The 27,732-nt window shown below is 35.5% G+C and overlaps 2 protein-coding genes across 4 annotated transcripts; both read left to right on the top strand.

The window, feature by feature from the left end:
- The first annotated feature begins 1,944 nt into the window (after positions 1-1,944).
- Positions 1,945-8,096, top strand: LOC133817755 (L10-interacting MYB domain-containing protein-like). Of its 3 annotated transcripts, XM_062250354.1 has the most exons (6): positions 1,945-2,010; positions 2,132-2,200; positions 5,352-5,707; positions 5,794-7,080; positions 7,162-7,393; positions 7,485-8,096. In XM_062250354.1, the coding sequence occupies exons 3-4, from the start codon at positions 5,363-5,365 to the stop codon at positions 6,304-6,306; spliced, it is 858 nt and encodes a 285-aa protein (XP_062106338.1). In that variant the 5' UTR covers positions 1,945-2,010; positions 2,132-2,200; positions 5,352-5,362; the 3' UTR covers positions 6,307-7,080; positions 7,162-7,393; positions 7,485-8,096. The 3 variants fall into 3 exon arrangements, with proteins under 3 accessions (XP_062106338.1, XP_062106339.1, XP_062106337.1); XM_062250355.1 differs by lacking the exon at positions 1,945-2,010 and having other exon boundaries at positions 2,051-2,200; positions 7,181-7,393; XM_062250353.1 differs by lacking the exon at positions 1,945-2,010 and having other exon boundaries at positions 2,051-2,200.
- On the top strand, positions 6,571-7,954 carry LOC133814206 (uncharacterized). Its single transcript, XM_062247199.1, has 3 exons — positions 6,571-6,918; positions 7,162-7,393; positions 7,485-7,954. Exons 1-3 carry the CDS (start codon positions 6,571-6,573, stop codon positions 7,952-7,954), a joined length of 1,050 nt encoding a protein of 349 aa, XP_062103183.1.
- Positions 8,097-27,732: the final 19,636 nt, after the last annotated feature.

The following is a 27,732-nucleotide window of genomic DNA, read 5'->3' as shown; positions in this document are numbered from 1 at the left end:
CTTGGTCAATGCATTAGACAAGACATCATACCCCGAATATGTAAGTAGATCATATCGTATATTACCTAATCAGTGAAAATACAATGCACTGATTTAATCTTAGGACTCGTTCTTTTGAACATATAATTACAACTATAATCCACTATGACCTAGTCACTATAATTGTAACCATCCATATGTTCAAGATTTCATGAATGTTTGTATTAATTGAATAAGCATGTAATAAAACAGGCGAACAATGTGACTGAATAAATAAAATGATTTCTACTTTTTATTGATAATAAAATTGTGTTACATGAGAAATATAGTTTTATTAAGGGCATAAAACCCAACACACACATGCCACTCAGAAAGGAAAAGCATTTGCCAATGACCTTGTCGCCCAAAGCTCACCGCCAAAATTCACTTGAGGATGTCATACGTGCTGATAAAAGATAATGATGATAAGATTTTGATTGCATTTTCCAACGAGCTCTAGCCATTTCAAGGCCGACAAGTGGTACCATTGGAACGAACTCTTCAAGAAGAATAAAACTGAGCAACCATTCCCTTATATCGTCGTTTTTTTGCAAGCTCATGGGTATATCCTTAACTTTAAAAGTTTTTTCTAGAGACACCATCATCCATTTGAGCACAAAAGTAGTACCATAGTGACTTACTCTTCAAAGTGGGTCATTTTGGGGTATGGCAAGGATAGGTTCTTTATTGTTGCTGAATATGATTTGAATTGGTTCGTTTTGTGTTACTTAGCTATTTGTTTAACCAAAAAATTAACTTGAATGAGTTAGCAAAACATGTATTTTTGTTATATTCAAAAGTAGTTTTTAACTTAATTTTCTATTTGGTTAATAAAAAAATAACTAAAATTCAAAGTTTCCAACATAACTTCCATGAGTTACCAAAAAGTGGATTTTTATTTTTTGGTGACTCGTTAGTTTCTAGGCTTGAAGGTAACTAAAAGATATCTAAATAATAAAATATCATAATATAACCTAAAAATAAAGTCATGTTTTAAAAGGTTATTGTTTAACGCCCGAAATGTGACATTTGCTAGTGGTAATTGTAGCACAGATAGGTGGTCGATTCCACAAAAATGTAACTAAGAACAAAAAGGTAATTTGTGACAGTTCCCAACTAACACAAATAATTTTTTTTCGTCAGTTTTAAAAGTGATACGAGATCCCGTGATGCAGACCACTCTAGCATTTGTGACAGTTCACAACTGACGCTAACTTGACATTTGTGATAGTTTGTAACTGACACAAACGTTAGCATTTGTGACAGTTGAAAACTAACACAAATGTTAGCATTTTTGGCAGTGGACGACTGACTCAAAATTAAAAAAAAAAAAGTCAAATTTACACTACAAATCATTTGTACCCTAATAACACAAATTAATAATAAAATCTGACAGTAAACAAAATACAAAACTAGTTATGGGATCCAAACAACAATTTACAAACTCTCACAAATTAGAAAATCTAAACAACAATAATAAATATAATTGATAGTTTATTTTATTTTAATTATATAATAAATATAAAATAAAATTATTTAAAAGAAATTACAAATTATTATTGATTATTAAAAAATATATTCAAATACAAATATGTAGTACAAAATGCTTATATCTAAAAAAAACAATAAGATAAAAATTATCGCTCATCATTTTACAAATTGTTTCCTAGACAAGAGATTTATAGTTAATTAAACTATTCAAGACTACGGGCCTGTTCGGTAATAATTAAAAAAGTAATTTTATATTTTTTTAAATAAAAAATTGGAAATATAATGCAAAAATACGTTCGGTAAGTTTTATTTGGTTTCTTATTTTTTTAAACTTTTAATAAAATTTTGAAAATAACTTTTTTATACTTTCATATTTTTTTTTAAACAGTTTTCTTCTCTAATCTTCGCATCTCAGAGACTTTATTGTTGCGGACTCTACTTTCTCCTCAGAGACTCCATTGTTGCAGATATCTACTCTACTATCATTCATGGCTACTTCAGGTATCATTTTATCCCCATTTTATCATCTCCATCATATGAACGACCCATTTTTTTCTCAATCTATTTCTCAATAAGAATCTTCTCTCTCTAATATTTGATATCTTGTATTTGCATGGTAAAGGTTCTTGGATCCATATAAAAATGGCGTACTGACTAAATCAGAATCTTAGGGTTGGATTTTTCTAATAAGGTATGAATCTATTTATTATTTTTTAGGGATTAGGTTTTGTGCTACATATTAAGTGTTATTCTCATACTGATAATGATTCTCGAATCCTCAATAGTTTTGTAATGCTTTTTGATGGATCGAGAAATGGGATTGTGCTTTTACATGACTTTTTGCTTATAGGTCGATGATTCGTATGCGGGTCTCTGTAACTTGTTGGTTTTTCTGATATGGGTTTGGATTGTTTTGCCTCATGATCATGACTTTCTTAGTTTAGTTGTTTTTGCTACTGGTTATTTATTTTGTGTTGTGGGTTTTATGTGGGTTTGTTGAGGGCAATAAGGCTGATTGTTGTAATCTAAACTTGCTTGGTTCAGCTAAGAGAAATTTGTTGTTGAGACAATCTCTGTGTTTATGCACTTAAGGTGAGTATAGTTTTATTAGCATTAGTTCTAAAACAGATCAGTTGAGATGCATTAGTACCTATTACTCAACATGGTTTTCTGACTGTGTTAGAGCATAGAGCATAGAAACCTGAATAACAAAGTCGAAATAGAACTCATTGGGAGTTATTATTGAATGTTAATTGATAGAAATGACAAGCATACAAAACAGGAGCAAGCTTATGTTGAAACCATCTTTTTAATATTATTCCACTAATTCTGATTTTTCCATGTGATTCATTTCTTTAGTAATGTAATCCAATCCTCCTCAGTAAAGACGCCACTGCCTGACCAACCATGTTGACACTAAGATATGTCAGTTTAGTTAACAGAGAAAACAAGTGAATTATCACATAGAAATCAGTTGTTTAAACTATAGAATTCAGGCAAGTTTTTCTGTTTGATTAAATCTTTGTAAGCCAAGGATAATAGAAATCAGGTTCAAATCTCTACACTCCTCCTCAGTAAAAACAAAACCCAGATCCATAAACCCTTTAAGCTCCTCAAACTCAAGGTCAGACAAGCTTTTACTACTGGCCCCAATTTTTCTCCTCCTCATCCTTTTGTTGACGTTCTTGTTGACCTCAGCTACTACTGCTACTTTATGATCTTCGTCTTGTTTCTCAGTAGTAGTTGAGCTGTAATTACTTCCTTCCTCTTCTGAAAAGTCTCTCACTTATTTTCCAGAGATAATGGTTTGAAGCTTTAGCGTGGTGAGATTGAGAACTGAGCTTGGAGAGAACTGGGAATCAGAGAAGAAACTTTAGTTTTGTTTTTGTTTTGGCGTGTTGAGAATCAAAGAGATTTAGTACTTCATCTGCGGCCATTTTTTGTTTTGGGGCTGGCGTTTTGAGAATTATGAGACTAAGAAGATATACACTAGAACAAGTAGTCTAGAACCAACTAGATAGATAGAGTTGTGGTGCTCTGTGCAACTTTGAAGATAAGGATTTATATGTAAGTAGTCATTACAAATACATATTGGTTACTTGTCCTAATTGCCCCTCATATTAGGCTATATTTCACAATTATTAATACGTGTGTAAATATTTAGCTTCGAGAAAACCAAGTCCCTAAATTCATAGATAGAGTTGTGGTGCTCTGTGCCACTTTAAAAATAAGGATTTATATGTAAGTAGTCATTACAAATACATATTGCTTACTTGTCCTAATTGCCCCTCACCTCATATTAGGCTATATTTCACAATTATTAATACGTGTGTAAATATTTAGCTTCTCATTCTGCCTCTCAAACTCTTGCATAATTTATATATATATTCTCTGGTCTGAAGTCTGTCTTGTATATGAATCATTATTGTTTTGTCTTGTATTGTTAAAAAAAAGAGAGCATGATTACTTGTATAGGATAATAAGTAGTAAGGACAAAAGGCAGGAAATTTATGGCTCTAGTTGGGAAGTTCTCTCTCTCTATATAAATCTAAGTTGTAAGGGCATTTATTGTAGTCGTCAGCCAGAACAAACATGGTTCAGGTTATGTAACAACTTATCTGAATAATCAACCCTCTTTACATTTTTTAATCCGAACTTACAGTAGGGGAAGCTGATCGTGTAAGTCTTCTGGCTGAAAAAAAAAGTACTAGTTTGAATATAACACCTTGTGGTGCAAGTATATTTCCATTTTTCCTCTCTGAGGTACTCATTAAGATTCTTTGCTTGAAGTCAAACCTTTACTCATTGTCCTCTTCTCTCTAGACCATGCTCTGGTCATGTGATAGTCAACATGTGCCATGTGCTTTATGTCTCAACCCTGCAAACTGCTTGCTTCATACATACAATCTGATGTTCTTATTTGTCATCCCTGTTTGACATATACTTCCCCTTCTAATGCCATATTGTCCCCGTGGAGTAGTAATGTTGTCCTAAGTGTAGAACGGTCGCCTGTTTGATAATGAAGGAATCATTTCATAGAAATGAGGCTCAAATAATTTCAAGATGCTTACCTCGAGAATTTTTTAGTCCACACTTATAATTGAATCCATTTGCACCCTCAAGATTAAAGGAGACCCCATTTGGATGAAGAAACTTATATATATCCTTTTAATTTATCATCATCCTTTTTTACTAAAGGAAATCAAAAACCATCCCAAGAAAAATATCAAAAACGCCTATGATGTTAAAAGGGGACTATTTATATATTATATCATATCATATATAACAATAACAGTAATAATAACAGCATAAAGATCCTATTAGCCAAACTGCTTGCTTTTCCTCCTAATTTTGAAAAAGAACAGTAGTAGTAGAGATTTGTGTTGTTGTTGTTGTTCAATTCAATTTCAAGCTCTATTTATATCTATGGTTGTTCTTTTCTGCTGCTATGGAAAGCAACCTTGAACTCTGCATACAGTGAACCTTGTAAAGTTTCTAAACATTGGAATCAAGTAGTTCTCTTTTTTTAGAAATGATTGTACTGTGGGAAGCTATACAGTACTGAGTAAAAGATACGCTCAAGAAAAAATATGAGATAACCCTGTTATTTTATGAGAGAGCAGTACTGTAGTATTTTAATGCCAAGGAAAGATTAAGGTTGGATAATATTGGCAAGTTAAGACTACCTACAGTTACTACTGTAACTTTAGCTTAGTGATAGATTCTACTCCTCTCTTGATAGATTATTGCCAAATAGTATTTTCAAGCTCTCTTTTTTCCTTATTCTTTATATGAAGTGCTTACTCTTTTATTTGCATTTAAAATTCTTATTGAATCTTTAGGTCTTACCTAGATGGCAGGCGTTGATAATGAAGTTCTTATTATTGAGAATAATGATGAGGCTTCTGTTTGGACTCAAAAGCATGAAGAAATTTTCATTGAACTTATGGAAGAAGAAGTCTTAAAGGGAAATAAGAATACCACAACCTTTACCAAGCAATCATGGAAATATATAAAGGAGGAGTTTTGTGGACAAGCAAAAAGAAATTATAGTGATATGCAACTAAGGAACAAATACAATCAATTAAAGCAAAAGCATAAGGATTTTAAGTCTTTACTGAAAGAGACTGGTATGGGATACAATGCAGTGACTGGAGAAGTTAGTGTGACAGATGAAGTTTGGGATAAACTTATTCAGGTAAAAATGATTTAAAATGGATTTTATGCTTGCTTTATTTTGATAGGTATTAGTATATTTTATCAATATAATTTCATTTCATGTAGGTTAACAAGTCTGCTAAAAGATTTAGAAAGAAAGGCTGTAAGTTTTATGAGAAATTATGCACTATCTTTGGTGATACCACTACAACTGGTTCCAATGCTCATCCTTCAACTCGAAGTCCTTCTAATGATGATGATGCAACGTCAATAAGTCATTCTACTATGAATGAAGAAAGTGGTTTTGATGAGGATGGTAACAAAAGAAGAGGTAAATCAACAGCCACTTCGAACTCTCGATCAGTAAAAATAGCAAAGTTCTCATCAGCTTTGGCAGATGCACTGGCAACATATAATGAAACTGCAAAGCGAAAGACAGAATTGATAGAGAGATCAATGGCAACATCTGCATCACATTACTTATTGGATGAGAGTGTTAAAGCTCTTAATCAAATTGATGGAATTAGTGGAGAAGTATACGCAAAAGCTATTGAGAAGTTTGAGAACGAGGTGTCCAGAGCATTGTTTCTAAAGATGCCAGAGCATAGAAGAATAGATTGGTTGCTGAATTTGAAGTGAAAAAGTTTAGACTTTGTTTAGCTATGAACAAGATGACTTTATTTAGCTATTAACTTTAGTTTTGTTTAGCTTTTGACTGGATGACTTTGTTAAGCTATTGATTGGATGACTTTATTAGCTATTGACTGGATGACTTTGTTTAGCTATTGACTGGATGACTTGTTTTGCCTATTTTGTTTTATGGTTTGACTTTGACTTTGAGTATTTATATATTTTTATATATTGAATGTAAAATTTAAAAGTTTTTTCTACTATCAGGATAAAATGTCTTTAAACGTTGCTCGGTTCAACAAGGATAATTTACTGGACAATTCAGATGATGAGTTTGGAGAGATTTTGCTATATTTTGCTTGCGAGGAATATAATCAATTATATCTATCCAAGCAACCTTTTAGAAATTCAGCTCTTTCAGGCCATGAATATGTTATGGAAGTGTTGCACGGGCATTGGAGTAGGTGTTATGATTTGTTAAGAATGAACAAAGATGTCTTCAAATTATTTTGTGGTGTTCTAAAAGAAATTTTTTTATTGAAGAACTCACGATATCTGTCTGTTGAAGAACAAGTGGCTATGTTCTTATTTGTGATTGGCCATGATGAACGACATCGTGTGGTTGCTGAATGATTTTAGCACTCCATCTCAACCACATCACATTATTTTAGGAAGGTTTTGAAGGAAATATGTCGTCTATCCAAAGAACTAATTACTCCACCTTCATTTGATGTAACTCCTCCACAAATTCGATTCGATCCAAGATACTATCCATTTTTTAAGGTACAAAAATTTGAATTATTATTTTTTCCTTTCTTTCAATATTCAATAAAAAAAAATCTAATAATTTATTTTGTATTTTAGAATTGTGTTGGAGCTATAGATGGGACTCATATTTCTGCGCATGTTCCAATTGATGAACAAATACCATATCGAGGTCGAAAAGTGGATACAACTCAGAACATTATGTGTGTATGTTCATTTGACATGAAGTTCACATACGTTGTTCCTGGATGGGAAGGATCAGCTAATGATGCACAGATTCTTCTAGAATGTGCCACAAACCCAGATTATGGATTTCCAATGCCGCCCCAAGGTAAGTATTTATCAAATTTATTGTGTTGATTGACATTATTTTATATTAAACATCTATAAGTAAAAACTAACATAAATTATCATTGGACCAGGAAAATATTATCTTGTTGATTCTGGCTATACAAACATGCCTGATTTTCTTTCATCATATCGAGGAGAAAGGTATCATTTGGGCCAATACACAGATCTTAATCCCATAGGCAAAAAAGAGCTCTTCAATTATCGACACTCTTCCTTGAGAAATGTCATTGAGCGGTGTTTCGGCGTGTTGAAGGCTCGCTTTCCAATCCTAAAACAAATGCCTTCATATGATCTAAGAATACAAAAGTACATTGTCATTGCTTGCTGCGAGATTCACAATTTTATAAGGACAAATGCAGAAGCATATGTATATTTTGATGGGGGTGAAGGAAATTCTGAAGTACAGGCTACTACTTTACAAAGCACGGATGGAACTTTGACTGATAGTGTAGAGTTCAGTATTTCTAGAACTCATATACGTGAAATGGCTCATGTTCGTGATGAAATTACTGATCATATATGGAGAGCTAGTCGACGATAGTGAGATTGAGTAAAGACATTAGTTGATTGTTATGACTCGTTTAATACTTTACTTTAAGTTTGGACAATTATCAGTTCATACGTTTTTTATTTTACTATGTAAACTTTATTGGATAGATATTAAGTTTTGAAATTTGAGATTACTTGAATATTATTAATATGATTTTTTTTTACTATAACTTTCTTATTTTTTATTTTAAAATAATAAATAGTGGTCACAAAAAATATTTTTATTTTTTAGTTTAGAAAATGAAAATAAAAAATAAAATTTCAAAAAAAAATATTTACCAAACATGTTTTATATTTTTTATTTTTTTAAACAAAAAATAAAAATAAAAGTTACCAAACACACTTTTATTTTTATTTAAAAAAAAACAGAAAACAAAAATGGTTACCAAACACATTTTTATTTTATAAAAATAAAAAAACATAAAACAAAAATATATTTTTATTTTTGAGTTTAAAAAATTTAAAAACAAAAATTTTACCAAACGCAACCTACACAATCTCCTAATAAATAAAAAATTGCACATGAAACACCACAAATGTATCACATTGATCCAAAAAAGAGCCTTCTTCTTCATGAATCTGCAGTTGTAGCATCCGAAATAAGAATACAAAACAAAGCATACAAGATTAATTGATTAGAATAGAATAAAAGATGTGGCTGATCTTATAAGAAAAATATGGAGAAATTAATGAACACATTAATAAATTAGAAGACAAACTCCAAGTAACCTTCTTGATAAGTTCCTTGTTCATAATACATAGAAAATTTTTGTTCATGAAGAAAACTAAAATAATCTATGATTCTTTTAACTTCTCAGCTCTCCCAAAAAAAACAAGCATTGTATAGAAAGTCCAGAATAAATCACTCACAAAAAGATTGAAATACAAAATGGAAAAAGGTATTAATTATTACTATATATTGTTTCTTACTAGTATGATGGTAAAAAAATTAGTTGATGAAATTTTACATGAACCAAAAATAGGATCTCAAATCACTGTCTCATTACCAAACAGGGATTGTAAAATAAGAGCCAAAGAGAAGGACCATAAAAAAGATAAAATGTTGTTGTTTCTGTATTGATTATGTTAATTTAAACTTGTAATAGGTTTTAAATACTTTTGCCTCTAAGGTTCCCAATGGAATAAAAGTTAATTGACCACACTAAAAACTACCAAAGCTAAACTAATTGTCCTGAATCTTTTCTTATCACGCCTCTTACAAAATTATGTCTCCTAGTTCAAAATTTCCCAACTTCTCAAACATCTAGCCAACCCGTTATTCTCAAATAGCCAAATTGAACAAACAATTTATTCTAAATTGAAGATTCCCATGAAATGTCTCTTATATCCTTTAAGCATCATGATTAAGATGCCCAAAGTTATGTTTAGTAAATGAATTTAAACAAATTTGTTCAAGTAGTACATCTTGAACAGAGAGGGAAGCACCTGACAAGAGTTATTAAGAAACCAGAACAATCAAGCTCAAATATTTTGTAAAGAAAAAACTAAGAAACCAAGTAAAGAAATGAGATTTTACCAGCAATTACAAAACGATCACATGAATTCTTTATTGTTTGGTGTTGACCTATTTTTTTGTTAACTTGCACAGATCAATAAATGAATAGTTGTTTTGTGTGTAAAATTAAAAGTGAAATCTCCGTTATGAACAGTGAGTCAAAGAAAGAGAAATAAATGCGGTAATAAATGAAAGAGACAAATGTTTATAGTGGTTCGACCCAAAAAAGATGACCTACGTCCACTTTAGTCAATGATATTTGTGATGAACTTTGAACCCTCAAGAACAAGTACACTGAGTTGGAACTTGTTCTCAGGGCAGTTATAGTAATTGAGAGTAGGAGCTCTTTTCGAAAATGAACAGTTGCTAACTTATTTTTCAACCCTTGTTACATTTTGATTTGCACTATTTATAGTTGCAGAGATGGAAAGAGTTAATGATGTCAACTTCTTTCCCAATCAGACTAATTTTTGGTACATTCGGATGGAGACAGGTTTCTGTCTCACAAAAAATGGTAATCCGACGTGTCATGTTCATGAAGAGGTTGAAGGCGCCACCAGCGAGCAACGAGGATCTCTGGCGATCAGTAAGGGCCTCTGGTGACCATCTAGGACCTCTGGCTATTGATGTGCACTTGATTCGCTATGTCGATTGGATAGGGCGACTGGCTAGGGCCTTATCCTTCTTGCGATTGGCGACAACCTAATCATCTAGGATCATTTCACTTCGCGCAATGGGAGAAGTAGACCGGTGCTAGTGAGGTTTGCCTCCGCCTAAGTGTTGAGAGAATGACAAGGGTCATCCTTCTTGGTGAATAGTGGTGACTGTAGCATCTTGACACTTTGGATTGATATGTCATTTTCTTTGTGAGCCGCCACGTAACAATGCAAAATTTTGGGTATAACATTTGGGTACTAGTTGCGAATTCACCATGTCCGTGTTGGTATTAACTTGAATACAATCAGGGACGCAACTTAAGGTGAAGTGGGAGGATTTAAAAAAATCATTAATACCAGCCATGATCAATACATATATCTATACATTAAATCAACACATACAAGGAAAACTAGATTACCTCTTGTAGCTTATCAAGATTCATTTGAGTCTTTTAGTATAATCAAACGATCTTCCTATCTAGTGAAGACTCACACTTTAGCCTTCCAAGTCGTTTCTCAAACACACAAGGACATGTGTGGGCACGTAGGATTCACAAGTTGATTATTTAGGCTCTCTAGATGTTCTCAACAAATTAGATCTAGAGAGTTTGGAGAAATGGGAAGTCTTGTAGAAAGTTTTAGAATTTTCAAGTCTAAAAAGTTCAACCAATACTTTTCTAAGAAAGTCTGATACACTAACTTAAAAGAATTGTTTCTTTTTAGACTTATAAAGATAAAATGAAATATTTATTTTATTTTATTAATTCAAACTGATCAATTATCTTTTAATTTAATTATTTATTTGAAACAAATTTAAAATAACAATTAAATAATTAAATAAACAAATATTATTGGAAATTCAAAATTCAAATCTCGGGATAGCTAGCACACAAAGTGGCACCACTATATTGCTTTCCTAATTTTTCTCATTTGTTTGTTTAATTAATTTTAAGACAATATATTTATTCCCAAAAATAAATATCAGTGAACTCAAAATTAACTTTATCTTAAAAACTATCTGTTTGAATAATTATCTTATACTAAGATAATAATTAACTATCTTAAATATTAATCAAAACACTGATTAATATTTATTTGAACTAATATAAATTTTTTCAAATAAAAATTAATTAGTTAAATAATTAATTAATTTCACATAATTATCACTTTGCCCTAAAAAATTAATTCATTTGCAATTTAGTCATTTTCTCCATTAATCTTGCATGTAACATCCTTACGTTTGATAGTGTAGGACAAATGCGACTTGGGGATCATGGACCAATAATTCGAAGCTCTAATAAACCAAATTATTAATTAAACTATTTAATTAAATAATCTTATTTATTAATTCCATTATTACTCCACTATAAATATGAAATTGCACTTTAAGTAATTATAAAATTATATTTACAGAGTTTTCTCTTGTAGTCCATTGATATAATCAATAAATGTAGTTCTGTCCTCCATTTATTGGTTCGCAAATTAGAGTTGGTCAAGAATGACCATTTTACCCTTCTAATTACCTCTTGTTCCATAAGTACCATTAATTCACAAGTGAATAATTAATTTATAATCACATTATAGATTTGAGTTCAATAATTATTCAGTCCCAGAATCAAGGGAACCAATTTTCGATCCGTTAGGAAAGCATGGATTCCATTATTGTAAATTCATGTTCCCAACCATTCATAATATTGAATCTCCAAAACAAAAGTCACTAGCCTCATTATATTAAGAGATCTTAACGAATGAATCAAAAGATTTGATAAACATAAACAGGAATTCATGATAACTCAGGATTTAGACTGATCGAAAAATGATCATCTATTAAGACATGAATTAAATCTTTATGGAAAACGGTAAGTTTATAAAGATAATTAATTCACATCGGTCCTTTCATATATAATCACTATTATATAAAGTACATTTACCAAGATGTCTATCCACATCAATAATCTGAATCTAGACTACTCGTATCCCATATGCTTAGTAAACCGTACTAGCAACCATTCATTAAAGATTATGTTCTTTAATACGCTGCTGACTATTTTATTCATTATATATGATCTTATTTCTTTTGTACGCATACACGATCATATTCTCATAAATGAATATGAAATTTTCTAATATTTATATAAATTATTCAAACAATAATTATAAAATTCAAATATAATAAAAATGTACTATTATTAAATCAATAAAAATATCTTTTCACCACATCGATCTGATTGAAGTGTCTTAAGAGTTTTCCTAACTGCTTCGTAGCCTCAGCTTTGAAGTCCTCAAACTTGCAAAATGTTTCTAACTACCTAAGCATTAGGGAAGTATGACCATATCTTGAGTAATAATCAATGAAAGTGACGAAGTACTTATAACCACATCTAGCATGTACATTAATTGGACCGCACACATCGTTGTGTAGAAACTCTAATGGTTCTTTGACTCTATTTCATTTCGCTGAGATAAGCCGTTTTGTCATTTTTCCTTCTAGAAAAGATTCACAAATCGGAAGAGTTCCAATAATTTTTCTCTCAATGGTCCATCTTTTGTTAACCACTTTATTTTGTCTAGACTAATATGACCTAGTCTTAGATGTCATAGATAAGTGTCATCCTCTTTTGTCTTTTGTTACCTTTTGGTTTAGCTACTTTAAATAACTCAGAGTTATTTAGTGATCGTTCATTTTGCAAAAGCGTCTACAGCCAGAATGTTTATAATTGCATGTCTATTTAAAAGAAAAATTAAGAATAATCATATTATTACTAAAAAAAATTATTTAAATTCACTACATGCAATAAAAAGAAATTAAATTAGTAAAATAAATAAACTAAAAATTGTTCCAAACAAAAATAAAGTTTTCCTAAAATAAAACTAAACTAAACGGATTGCCCCCAACGTTTTTCTGAACTAAAGCGCTCTCCATATCCATCTTTAAGAACTTCATCAACAACCTTCCTTGAATCGTAAGACTCAACTATCTACACAGAAGAACAAACATGTTTAGTGGACCCTAACTTTGAAATTCAGGATGACATATCATTTTTCACTTAGTCATAAGAATGAATAAATCATATTTATCATTCTTATTTGTAACGCCCCAATTTCTTGAAGCGTTAATTGACTTTTACCATAATTAATATTGAAATAAAAATACTATTTTATTTATAGAAAATCCATCATAAATACAAACCAAATGTTTTAAAGAATGAAACTCTGGAGTTTCGTAGTTATCATAAATAAAGTAAAACAAACAAACTTTAAATCCAAACAGTAAAAGTAAAACATCATTCTAAAAAAATACTTAATAAATTTCCCAATTAGTAGGCCCGATCCCTTATGGTCATTAATCTGTTGACACGTACACCCTCTGCCAAAGCTCTCCAACTTATTGAGCAGTAACCACATCTTTGCCTTTACCTGCAGCATAGAGTACCCATGAGCCAAAGCCTAACAAGAAGAGCTACGTAGGACACAACCCCATAACCTTAACCAGGAGTTCAAAACAATAACAATAAAGATAACTATGACATAAATCATGAAATAACATAGCCCAAGTTGAGTTGGACAAGTGTTGATAACTCTACAAAATAGAGTTATTTTACCACTTTTTATGTGTTAATTGTTGCTTAGTTCTTGAGTTTTTAATTGATTTATTAAGTTTTTAAGTAATTTTGAATTTATTAGGTTTATTTTAATTTTATAGATTTTTGTGTATTTTTATAGTTATATTATCGTAAAATGTTATAGTTTAAATTATTTAAAATTAATATTGTTAAGTTAGGAGTAAAAAGATGTAATGTTGAGCTTAAATGTTAAATATAAATTAAGTTATAATTAATATTTTCAAAGAATTAATTTGATTTATTTTATAATTGAAAATATTTTATTATGATTTATTTTATATTTATTTTGTAGGGAAATTTTTATGCTTGAAAATAAAGAAGAGAAAAGAAAAGAAAAGTAATAATTTTGTGAGAAAGACAAAGAGATTGTGGCATTTTTCAAAGGCCCAAAAGCCATTCCCTTCCACCAGCCATTGGGCCTGCCTCCAGGAGCCCAATCCGTGTCCCTCCAGCAATCAACCCCTGTGAAGCTCACCTTCTGCCTTCAGCGCCTCCTTCCCAGCATCGCCACCTGTCCAGCCTCCAACCTTCCTTCAGTTCCTAGCCTCAGCATGAAGCCAACACGCCCAGCAACTCCACCTGCCAACCGTACGGACAAGGAGCACTCAGCATCACCAAACCGCCTCTAGTCTTCAGCCTGCTCCCAGCAAGCTACATGGGCCCATGTCCACCTTCCAGGCCCGCATGCATCTTCTTTAGCCATTCAGCAGCATTCCGCCTGGCCCAGTCTAAAGGCCCACGTTCATTGCTGCCTCTCCACCAGGCCCGAGCCCAACTTGCCTTCAGTTAGCATTTTGCACATGGCCAACTACAACTAAACACAGCCACCAAAAAGGCTAAAAATCATATTCTTTCCCAATGTTTTATTTTTCTTTTCACCCAAATATCAATTCCCTCTTCCATATTTTTCTTACCTAAATAAACATTCCTAATTTATTTTTTACCTTAGCTTTTCACTAATTTTTTACCCAACCAAACATTTCATCTTTCCAATACTCTTATACTTACTCTATTTATCCTACCACTTCCCATCACAATTAAATTAATCAATTTATTTATTTTAATTTGATTAATTTAATCTCCATATTTTGCCTATAAATAGAGTCTTGTAAGACCGTTTGGTGAGCTCTTCTTCTTCATCTTTTCAACATCTTCTACACATATTTTTCTATCTTCTTTTCAATATTTTCTCTACCATTTTCATCTTTTGAAGAGCATGTCAAGTATGTTATTTTGTAATTTTTACTTCAATCTAGTTATGAGCTTCTAATCTTTTTCAAAGGTTATTAAGATGATGATGAAGCAAAATGTAACTAGATAGTATTTTTTGTTGTATGTTGATTTCCCATTTGTACAACATTGTTTATGGATTTTTCTATCAAAGATATGCATTTTTCATCTAGTGTTGATTGTTAAAGCATATTACACTTAGTTTTTCATTATGCAAAAATATGATATTCTTTGATTAAATGTTTTTCATTAAATTGTTCACATCTAATTCTTAGAGCATAAGTATCGTATTTTGCCTAAACATAATCTCTTTGATTTTTTGTAGTTTCATTAGGTTGTAACACAACTAATGCTTAGAAATTATATCTTTTATAAGTGAAGAAAAATCCTACCTTTTTAAAAGTAACTTGTGCTTGAATAGAAAATGTATCTTGAAAAAAATATAGTGTGATTTATTTCAACTATATCTAAACTTGAGAATCAATATACTTATAAATACTATTGAACTTGCATTTTGTGGATTCTAATATCTTAATAATCTTATTTTACTTATCTCATTTGAAAACTATTTTTCTATCTAATCTTAAATCTTTTTATTACTTGTCTTTTATTTTTCTAAAACAAAATCTCATCAAATATTTGGAACTAGGTTAGAATATTCTTGCTTTGTTTGAAATAGTTTCTTTTGATGTTAGTCAACTCCCATGGGTTCGACCTCGTACTTACATGAACATTATATTCCGAAACGATTCGTGCACTTGCGAGTTTAAATATTAAAACATACCCGTTTTGGGTCTAACAAGTGTCTTATAACGTAAGCATGTAATTTCAACATTTCATAAGCATCCAGTTTCGTAACATAGACATGCATTTTAAAACATAAGCATGCCGCACAATTATTGCATACATATACAAAACACATAACCACAATTACATGTAAGCTTATTAAACATAATCATTCACTAGCATATTCATACATTAACATAAACATATCATATAAAATACAAAATCTACCATAAAGTATGTCAAGATTACACCCTGTGTGCAGGTGTCCACTCTTCTTACCTCAAAAGCAGTAGCGATCCACACACCCTAACACATCTCTTCAAGTATCTTTAGCGAGCTTAAACATGACACATAACATAAAATTTTAAGACCTCAAACCAAACCATATTAAGATACACTCATATTCTTTTTAAAGCTAAGTCCTCCCCACAATACCCTTTAGAAAGTCTTAAAACTTTACTACAAAAGGCTCCAAAAAGTACAAATTTATCTCTAAAAGGGTGCACAAAAATCCCAAAATACATGTTTCTGGGAAACTAGCGCAGTCGTGCCAGGGCTATTTAGCCAGGTAGCGCGGTCGCGCTAGGTCTCTAATTTTAGAGATCGCAGTTGCGATGTCTAAACCTAAGAATTGAACCAAATCGTAAAAATTCGACCCCAAATCATCAAATCAACTATCCTAACATGTTTATAACCCTTGGAACCTAGATATTGTCAATCCTAAACCTATAGTAAACATCATAATCCCATAAACAATAAAACAATAAAAAACCTAGATTGATAAAAACTTTAAACAGTAAGGTTTGAACACTTACAAACCAAACTCCAGCCACAGATACTTAGATCCTTGTCGACTAAGAGATCTCCTAGCCCTTCAATAACGCAGATTAATGATCTCCTCCAAAACCTTAGGCTTCAAGACTCATATGAAGACCGAGATGATTGTTCTTGGTCTAGCTTCTTTTTCGTATTTCTCTAATCTCAGATGTTTGAAACTTTCCTACGACATCTAAACCTATTCTTTATTAATTAATTATTTAATATGATTTAAATTGTGCAAAAGTAAAATTACACTACTATCACCAACCTCTAACTTTTCCTCAATAACTACTTAAGCCCTTTATTGAAATTTCCATCCAAAACTAATAGTTTGAACTTCTCGTAATTACACTTTCTATCATAAAACCCATAATTCTACTTTGATCCCCATAAATTAACTTCTATCCACTTTGACCCCTAATACTTGAAGAAACTAATGTGTGTGGATTGCCTGACGGAAAACATAAAATAAACATACATAATAACTCATGCATATTATAGTTCATATAATTAAACACATAATATCATACAATTTACCATAATACCCTGACCCAAGCCAGATTACCAAAATACCCTTACAAGTAGAAGCAGGTATTACAACTATCCCCTCCTAAAAGAAATTTTTCCTTTGAAATTCACCTGAACAACTCTGGGTATTGCTCCATCATATCAGTTTCCAACTCTCACGTTGCATCTTCGGTAGAGCCGTTTTTCCAAAGGACCTTGACTAACCCGATCGTCTTATTCTGTAATGTTTTTTTCCTTCTTATCAAGAATCTTTATTAGATTTTCTTCATATGATAGGTCTGGTTGCATATCCAACGCCTCATAACTAAGAATGTGAGACAAGTTTGAAACATACTTGCATAACATGGACACATGAAAAACGTTATGCACTCCTGAAAAAGCTGGAGGCATGGATAACCTATAAGCCACTTTCTCAATTCTCTTTAAAATCTCGAATGGTTCGACAAATCAAGGACTTAACTTTCATTTCTTGCCAAATCTCTTAATTCCTTTCATAGGCGAAACACGGAGGAATACATGATTTTCCAATTGGAACTCAATGTGCTTACGCTTAGGATCAGCATAGCTCTTTTGTTGATCATGTGAAATGATCGTGTGAGCTCTTATCTTGGCAATAACTTCGTTCATTTCTCATACTGCCTCCAGACTTAAATACTTACTTTCGCCTGTTTCATCCTAATGAATTAGTGATCTACATTTCCTTCCGTAGAGCATCTCGTATGGTGCTACTCCAATAGTCGACTGATAACTATTATTATACGAGAACACTATCAATGGAAGGTGCTTGCTCCATGATCCACCAAAATCTAACATGCACGCTCTAAGCATGTCTTCCAGAATCTGTATTGTTCTTTCTGTCTGCCCATCTGCCTGGGGATGGAACACTGTACTGAATTTCAACTTGGTACCCATCGCTTTCTGTAATTCTTCCCAGAAATTACATGTGAATTCGGGTCTCTATCTGAAACAATTGACTTCGGTACTCCATGAAGTATCACAATTTCCTATACATAAAGATCTGTATACTGCTCTGTTGTGAACACTGTTCCTACAGGTATAAAGTGTGCCAATTTTATAAATCTATCAACGACCAACTAGACTGAATCATGTTGCATTGTGGTCTTAGGTGTCCCCACCACAAAGTCCATAGCAATTTTCCCCACTTCCATTCTGGAATATTTAACGGTTGTAACAAACCATACGGTCTTTGGTGCTCCGCTTTGACTTGCTTTCTTGTGAGGCACCTTGTGACATACTCCACTACATCCTTCTTCATTCCAGGCTACCAATATAGCATTTTCAAATCTTGATACATCTTCGTAGTCCTTGGGTGTAAAAAAATATGGAGTAGTATGCGCCTCCTCAAGAACCTCCTTCTTAATCTCTAAATCAGCTATCACACATATTCATTCCTTATACCTCACTGTTCCACAATTACTGAGAGTAAAATCTTTGCTATCTTCATCTTGGATTCTTTGTTTATACTTTTGTATTTGCGAATCCTTTCTCTGTCCTTCTTTTATTCTGTCTAACAAAGTCAAATGTAGAGTCAAGTTTTCTATTCCCCCTACGATCAACTCTATACCTGCTCGTTCTACTTCTTCCATCAATTTGGCAGATATATTTCTTATGGTCACTACTTGCCCTTGGCTTCTACGACTTAGGGCGTCGACTACTACATTCGCCTTCCCTGGATGATACAATATTTCACAGTTGTAGTCCTGACTAATTCTAACCACCGGCGTTGTCTCATATTTAACTCCTTTGAGTAAAGAAGTATTTCAGGATCTTACGATTCGTATAAATTTCACATTTCTCCCCATAAAGATAATGTCACCATATCTTTAGTGCAAACATGACTGCTGCCAATTCCAAGTCATGCGCCAGGTAGCGTTGTTCATACTCTTTCAGCTGCCTAGATGCATATACTATCACCTTCTCCGCTTGCATCAATACGCACCCTAGTCCCTGCTTCAACGCATCACAGTATACTACAAATTTCTCGTTATTTGTAGGTAGTCTGAGTACAGGTGCCGTGATAAGCCTATCTTTTAACTCTTGAAAACTTCATTCGCAATCCTTAGTCCATACAGACTTGCTACCATTTCTGGTCAGTTCTGTCAATGGCGTGGCGATCTTCGAAAACCCTTCTACAAATTTTCGGTAATACCCTACCAACTCAAGAAAACTTCTCTCCTCTGAAGCATTCTTTGGTTGTGGCCAATATTACAGCTTCGATCTTTACTGGGTCCACCTTTATACCATCCTCGCTAACAAAATTTGTACTTCTTGAATTTCGTGTACAACTAGTGTTCCAGATTGCTTCTTTCGCCAAAAACTTATTCGAGATATGCATCGCCCATATCGCCTTCATGAAACTATGAACATGACTTGTGTCAGTTCAGATTATTCTTACAACACCCAGCTCGAAGGAAGTGTTTAGCTCATGGCATCATCGTCATGACACACAGTGAAGGATCCTAAAAGACTCAGAGATTCCTTATACACCTCATAAAGGCCAAGATTTTATTATGTATTTATTACCCGATATAGCAGATATATACTTGATGGGAAATCATATATTTATGTAAATGGGAGGTTACCCAAATCTATAAGTTACCATATTAATGTACAGTTACCCAAAACTGTCCATGAGAATCTCCTATAAATACAAGGGGGATGGACAGAAAAAAGGATCGACTTTTTGTATGCAAAAACTCTATTGAAATTGTCACAAACAATTTCACCGAGAGTCCTAAACAGATCAATAAGAGTGACTCGTGGACTAGGTGGATTTTAACCATCGAACCACGTAAAATCGTGTGAGCATTGGGCATTCATGCTTTGTGATATTTCTTATACATTCAGTTTACGAAAGCCTAATCTCTCTATTGTCGAATTCTAAATCCACTAATGCCAAAAAAATGCGTCAACAGATTGGTGCTTTCCCTGATAGCATATTAGGATTGAATCCCCACACAAGTTCCAACACAATAATACTATGGTGGTCACAATTCTATGCGCGGCAATGAAACGAAGCAACCTGATGACCAGAAGGGTCACCATGCAGCCATCCCCACTGGAGAAGGTACATCCACACAACATCGCCCTGGAAAACATCATGTGGACCAAGACGATGTTGGTAGTTCGATCTCACGCCCACCAAATCCCCATCCAGGGTACCTGACAACCATTGAGATGGAAAATGCCTGGTTAAGGAACCATCTTACCTAGGCCAATAAGCAGATTGAAGAGATTTCAGCTCGATTACCCCTCCTGCAACCGATGCTAATGTCAGAAGGAGGCAAAGTGGGTCCCACAAATCCCACAAGAATAATCAACCTAATATCAGTCACTCTGTGGAATTGCAACTCTGAGTTTTGTACCTTCTGAACGAACTCCGCGAAATACCCGACCTGCCAATTCCCACATGAATCATCAACCTAACGTCAGTTATTCTGTCAGAACTGCGACTTCGAGTTCTGTACATTCTGAACTGATTCTGCGAAATGCTCAACCTGCCAATTCTCATAGGAATGATAATTCAACTCACGCTCCCAGGAATCAGCCTGGTCAAACAGGGTGAGCTGAAACCGATTCGAGGAAAATATATGTCCCAGGAAATCCACCCGTGCTTCGCCCAACAACTTCAGCACGAAGAAACGAATCTGCACTGCCTCAAGCCCAAGAAATTGGAGTAGACCAAGGATAGCTTCACCAATAAGGCATCCTCCATCGCCGATTCGATATCCAATGCCACCTCGCCCACAAAGGAATGCTTCAGCCCGAGGGGATAACAAGAGAAATCCTCCCCCCCCCCCCCTCAGAAGATGCTTATATCCCGCGATCTTGCGCCAATAATCCAGGTACCGATCCCAGCCACGAGCTGTAAGCTTCACGAATGGGAGCTATTGGATAGAGAGCCAACGCAAAGGTAGACATGAGAGCGGCCTAAGGAATCATTTAAGCTCCGCACAAAGTCCTCGCTCAGATCCGCCATCTGACCTGTGTGATCATCTGAACTCACAAAGGGGACATCCAGCTTGCCACGATGACTTGAGATACTTACGCTAGAGGAGATTCATCTATTGTACGTGACAATGGGAATGTCCCGCCTAACCAAGCTCAAGCTTGGAGGGATAACAACTTGTCTAACGAGTACAACAGGGTGAGAGCTGGTAACCACTCCCAAATAACCTAGAGACCAAGGATCCAACCCTAAAATGGATGGCCTTAATGAAGGAGCAAATGAAAACTCTCTTGTCTGGAAAAGACATTGATGACTGTGATTCTGATGAGGAGCTCAAGCATTTCACTCCTTATATTGCGGCAGCTCCGTATCCTGCTAGCTTCAGGATGCCGACCATGCCCACATATAATGGAACCACCGATCCATCTAATCACCTAGGGACCTTCAACACGCTGATGGGCCACAACATAAATGTTGACCTAAGGTGTATTCTGTTCCCAGTAACACTAACTGGACTGGCTAAGTTGTGTTCAATAACTATAAAAAACATTTAATCACCTCTTGGAAAAAAATGTCTTCCGAGTTCAAGAGACAGTTTTAGGGTGCAAAAGAGACCCGAGTAGAGGTCGATTCATTGGCTAACATCAAGAAGCAACCCGGTGAATCCCTGAAGGCGCATCTCAACTGATTCACAAATGCAGCCACCTGAGCTAGAGACGCTGATGATAGATCTAAGCTCATGGCTATGAGGACGGGAATTACTGTAGGAGGAAATTTGTAGGAAGAGCTCCAGAGAAAATGAATGAAGGGTGTAGATGAATTCTTGTCTCAAGCTCAAGAATGGATAAATTTAGAAGAGGCAAAATCTACTGTCGCAGGAACCAGCCAGGCCCTCGTTCAGCCTGCTGGAGTTAGGGGTGAACATTTGACCCAAAAAACCAGCGAACCCGCCTGACTCGCAACCCAAAAACCCGATTTTTTGCAAAACTCGTCGAATTTGTGTGAAATCCGGTCCGAGCCCGACATGGTTCGGGTCAGGTTCGAGTTTTGTAATTAAGGACACACAAGTTCGGGTGTAACCCGAACCCGAACATAATTAAAAAAATAATAATTTTCGAAAAATTAATGTTTTTTTTTTTTAAATTACTAATGCCCAATTTGTAAAAAATCAATATTAAGAAACTAACCACAAAGTTAAAAAAACATGTGAAAAGTAAAAAAAAAAATTTAAAAAGTGTCAAAAAAATGGTTTTTTTGAATTTTTTTTACCAAGGCCCATTTTCGGGGCAAAGCCCATTTTTTGACCAATCCCACCTAAAACCCAACCCAACCCGAAATCACCCCAAAACCCAAAAATTTTGGACCGGATTCGGTACCACTTTCCTCCACCCGAAACTTGCAAAACCCGAACCCGATGCACCCAAAACCCGAAAACCAGACTCGTGTGCACCTCTAGCTGGAGTGGTAACAGATGCTGCAGCTGTGGCTCAGCTCGCAACCTAGAATAACCAGTCGGAGGGAAATAAACGAAAAAGGAATGGTGAGGGTGATGAGAAATGGATCCAAGAAAAATAAGCACTGGGATAAATATACCTCCATCTACACCACCTATAATGATTTAATGGATACACAAGAATGTATTTATTTAGCTAACTCTACTTGCCTTCCATGGAAGAAGCCCGAGCCCATGAAGCATCAAATGGCGAAGAGAGACCTAACTAAATTCTGCCAGTATCATAATGGCATAGGTCACAACACTAACGATTGTCTTCAACTAAAAGATGAGATCAAGACTCTCATCCGGGCTGGACTGTCAGCACAATACGCTCAAAATAGGGTAGCTCCTAGTCAACTAGCGGGGCAGAACCCATAGCCAACTCAAGTAGGAAAGGCCAACCCTCAACTAGCTCAAGGACATCAGGTTATCCCTCATCTAGTTGAAGGATGGGAAATAGCCACTTTTGCTGGGGGGCCCACTTGGCAGGAACGAGCAGCGGAGCCCTGAAAAGGTATATCCAGGAGATGAAGATACATAATGGCGTCGAATTTGTATCAAAGCAGAGGTTATCAAAGCAACAACGGTTGGAGAAAAAACCAATAATTTTTACGAAAGATGACACTAGCCACGTCCAATTCCTGCATAATGTCCCGCTGGTGATAACCACCCAGCTCTCTAATCGATGAAGGATACTGATCGACAATTGGAGCTCCGTAAACATGTTATTCAGGTCCACCCTTGAAAAGATGGGGTTATCAGTAGTCGATCTTAAAGCGACCTTAATGACCTTTTATGGATTTTCGGAAGAAGGGATGACAGCCATAGGAACAATTGAGCTTGTAGTCACATTGTGCGAGGAGACATGAGCTGTTGCCAAGATGCTCGAGGGGCATTCTGCATTGATGGCGATTGAAGCTATAACTTTAGTTCACCATTTGGCCATGAAATTTCCCTCATCCTCGAGAATTTGCACTGTGCGAGGTGATCAGCTCGTGTTGCTAGGGAACGATATTCCATGAAAATCATAACCGGGCAGCAAGCAATGGTAAAAACTGAGGAGAATAAGGAACGTCAGACAATAGTATTTACCAGAGAGGTGGAAGAACCTTAGGAAGTCAGAAATGAGGTCGCCTAACTCAAATAAATTGATCCAAGATTAGGCGAAGAAAGATATGAGTTCCAGGATTTAGGGAAGCTAGAGGAAATCATCCTTGACCTAGAAGTACCTTCGAAAGTCATGAAGGTTGGGAAAAATCTCAGATCCGAAAGAAAGAATGAGTTGGTCGAGTTTTTGAGAAGAAATCTTGACGTCTTTGCCTAATCACATGAGGACATGGCTGGAATCAGTCCATGCTTGATGATGCACACACGAAACCTGGACAAGAGCGTTACCCGCTAAGGCGCAAAAATGTAGGCTATTGGGAAAAGAGCGAGGAGAATCTCTGGAGGAAGAGGTAGCTCGCTTATTAAAGTGTGGGTTCATCAGGGAAGTGAAATATCCAACCTGGATAGCCAATCCCATTATGGTCCCAAAGCCTAATGGAAAGTGGAGGACCTACATTGATTTCTCCGACCTCAACAAAGCCTGTTCTAAAGATTGTATCCCACTACCGAGAATAGATCAGCTAGTTGACGCCACGGCCGACCACAAGCTCATGTCCCTCATGGACGCGTATTCTGTATATAACCAGATTGTAATGAACCTTGGGGACCAAGAGAACACCAACTTCATGACCAAACATAATGAATAGTGCTACAAGGTCACGCCATTCAAGCTAAAGAATGCTGGTGAAACTTGCCAAATGCTGGTTAATAAGATGTTCATTAATCAGATCGGGAGAAAGATGGAGGTGTATGTCGATGATATGCTCGTTAAGTCAAAGATTGCCAATGACCATGTATCCGATCTAGAGAAATGTTTTGGCGTGTTGAGAAAATACAACATGAAGCTGAACCACCAGAAATGTACCTTTGAGGTGCCATCGGGAAAGTTCTTAGGCTTCATAGTCAATGAAAGGGGGATCGAGGCGAACCTGGAAAAGATCAGATCACTATTAGAAATGCCTTCACCTAGGTCATGGAAAGATGTACAGAGCTTAATCGGAAAGGTTGCTGCCTTAAACCGATTCATATCAAAGTCCATGGACAAATGCCTTCCCTTCTACAACTTGCTTAGGGAAAATAGACAGTTTGAATGGACAGAAGATTGTGAACAAGCATTTCAGGATCTGAATACTCATCTCACTGAGCCTCTTGTGTTGTCAAAACCAATTCTTGGGGAAGGTCTATACTTATACCTAGTTGTAACAGAAAATGCGGTAATCACTGTGTTAGTTTGAGAGGAAAACCAAACATAGAAGTCATTGTATTATGTGAGCGAAAGGCTTCTGGGAGTTGAATCCAGATATCCTCTAATAGAAAATCTTGCGTTTTGTTTGATCTTGGCCTCGAGAAACTATGGACAACATCCCTTAGCCACGTGACAAACGGTCACCGGGGTCACATACCTTGGCTATAGTCATCTGGTCATAGACCAGGCAAGCGCTTATAAGTTCTTCGACCCTAGGGTCGGTCTAGCATTAATGCCATAGAGCCATTCAATGCATAATTCTCGACTCTAGAGTCGGTCCCTGACTAGTCAGTGTCTTAAATAGGTAATCAGCGTTCACTAGCATTTAATATGCAATCCATGTCCACATATATCAATCAACATGCCCCAATATCAAACCATGCATGTCATATACCTATACAAGGTGCAACTGTAATCATACACCATTTTCTTACCTCTGGTTCGAGTGAGAATTATTATATGAACGACCCCTGAGAACGATCAACCTTTAAATTCCTTGACGGTCACTTGGTCATAACCAAAATATAGGATTCATCAATAAAAATGATAACTGAGGATTCCTAAACCAAGATCTAGCCTCCGGGACATCAAACATAACTCAACTAGGTACTAGGTTCAACCCCGAGGCCTAAGGTTTGAATCCCCAAGCTAAAAACATGCTTTTGGCTAAATCTGCCCTGATGGGCCGCGGCTCACCCTCCTGACAGGGCCATTTTCACATTTTAAGCCATCATAGGCCGCGACACGCCATAGACAGGTCGCGACTCATTTCGCAAAACAGCCAAGAACCAGCACGCACCAGCCAACTCTCCCCTGCGTTTTCCCTTGGAACTAACCCTTCAAACCAACTCCAAACCTCCTCCAAATACTCAATTAAACCCCCAAATAACACCCATAGCTCACCCTCATCAGACCCCAATCAAAACAACACAAAAACCCCCTTTGATTCTCACTTCCCACATCAAAAACCATGAATTGAAAACTAAAAGTAAAACAGAGCATCAGCTGAAACCAAAGGCTAAAACTCACCTTGAAACTGGTTTTGGACCTCCCTTACAAGCTAAATCAAGTCTCCAATCCAGCCCTTAGGTTTCCCTAGCTTGAATTACCACCAAGAACTCAAAACCCTCAAAGGAAAAGTGAAAGAGATGATGTACGGGAATGGAGGAGGCAAACCCCTATTTTTGTTCTGTTTATTCCACCACCTTCTACAGCCACTAAACATCATATATATCCTCCCTAAAAAGACCAAAATACCCTTGTGCCATCCAAAGCCTCTTAAACCAACTCAAGGGCAAAATTGGTACATTCCGCTAAACCCGTTAATTATAATAAACGCTTCCCGATTCCCGCTAATCTCAATATCCTCAAACATCAACAATTCATAACCCGTTACCCTAAAATCCCCGGTAACGCTATAATCATTAATAACACCCCCGAGACTCAAACCTGTTATGACCAAACCGATAAATCATGTTTAAAGATCGTCTCATGTCGAAATACTCGAACCAATCCAAATTATAATGTGGTCTCACAATATATCATTAACACGCAAACAAATATACAATTATACCCTCAACGGGCCAAATTACCAAAATACCCCCTGTAAACAAATGTGGACTCACATGCACACATTTAACATCATATTATAATATAATTCTCATAAACATGCATAAACACATTTAATGGCATAATTAAACAGTTATGGCCCTCCCGGCCTACTAATCCGGCCATTAACCATAGTAGGGAATCCGGGGCATTACAACATCACTTCGAAACGACTCTTAGATTCAGTTTTGGTGCCTTCAACAAGCAGAGTACAAGGCATTATTGGCTGGGGTTTGGATAACAAAGGAATTGAAAGCTAGAGCAATTCAATGCTTTAGCAATTCTCAGCTCATGGTTAATCAAGTGTTAGGGGAGTACCAAGCTCGAGGAATCAAAATGGCACCTTATCGAGCTAAGGTTAAAGGTGAACTATCTGATTTTGAGTTCTATTACATCGAGCAGGTCCCCTGCGAGCAGAACACTAATGCTAACGCTCTAGCTCGACTCGCCACCACCAAGGACGCCGAAACATTAAATGTGGTCCCTATAGAATTCTTGGAACAACCAAGTATCGAGAAGGAGTCAGCGGAAGTCGGAGTAATTTGCACAGAACTGACCTGGATGACTCCAATTGTCGAGTACCTCAGGACCGGTAAACTACCAAAAGATCGAAAGAACGCAAGAAAATTATTGTATCAGGTCCCACCGTATGTTATGGTCAAAGGAATTCTTTATAGGCGAGGTCATTCACTGCCCCTCCTACGATGTGTTTTTCCCAAGGAAGCACAAAACATCCTTCAAGAAGTACATGAAGTAGGGCTACTTCTATCCTATACTCAAGAAGGACTCGACCTCGTATGTCCTAAAATGTGATAAGTGCCAGTGTTTTTCCACTATTGCACGAGTTGCACCCAAGGAGCTGACTATGGTTTTGTTGCATTGGCCATTTGCTATATGGGGATCGATTTAATCGACTCATTGCCAACTGGAAAGGGAGGAGTTCGCTATGTGGTTGTTTCCATCGACTACTTTACTAAGTGGGTTGAGGCTGAGGCCCTGGTGACTATAACCTTAAAGAGAGTCTTATATTTGTCGTGAAGAACATCATATGCCATTTTGGAATCCCAAAGAAGATTGTGTCTGATAACAGAACTCAAATTGACAGTGACCCATTCACAACCTTTTGCGAGAAATATGACATAGTGAAGAGTTTCTCCTCACTAACATACCCTTAAGCTAATGGGCA

Source organism: Humulus lupulus, chromosome 2 (genome assembly GCF_963169125.1).
Source record: "Humulus lupulus chromosome 2, drHumLupu1.1, whole genome shotgun sequence".
NCBI lineage: Eukaryota > Viridiplantae > Streptophyta > Magnoliopsida > Rosales > Cannabaceae > Humulus > Humulus lupulus.
Note: the sequence above shows the minus strand (reverse complement) of the source record. Positions and strands in the feature narration are given on the sequence as shown.

Excerpts from the sequence above, each read along its gene's own strand:
- LOC133817755 (XM_062250354.1), top strand. The coding sequence starts at position 5,363 with ATGGCAGGCGTTGATAATGAAGTTCTTATTATTGAGAATAATGATGAG. Across the intron at positions 5,708-5,793 it reads TTTGGGATAAACTTATTCAG|GTTAACAAGTCTGCTAAAAG; the intron begins GTAAAAATGATT and ends CATTTCATGTAG.
- LOC133814206 (XM_062247199.1), top strand. The coding sequence starts at position 6,571 with ATGTCTTTAAACGTTGCTCGGTTCAACAAGGATAATTTACTGGACAAT. Across the intron at positions 6,919-7,161 it reads ATGATGAACGACATCGTGTG|AATTGTGTTGGAGCTATAGA; the intron begins GTTGCTGAATGA and ends TTTGTATTTTAG. Across the intron at positions 7,394-7,484 it reads ATTTCCAATGCCGCCCCAAG|GAAAATATTATCTTGTTGAT; the intron begins GTAAGTATTTAT and ends TCATTGGACCAG.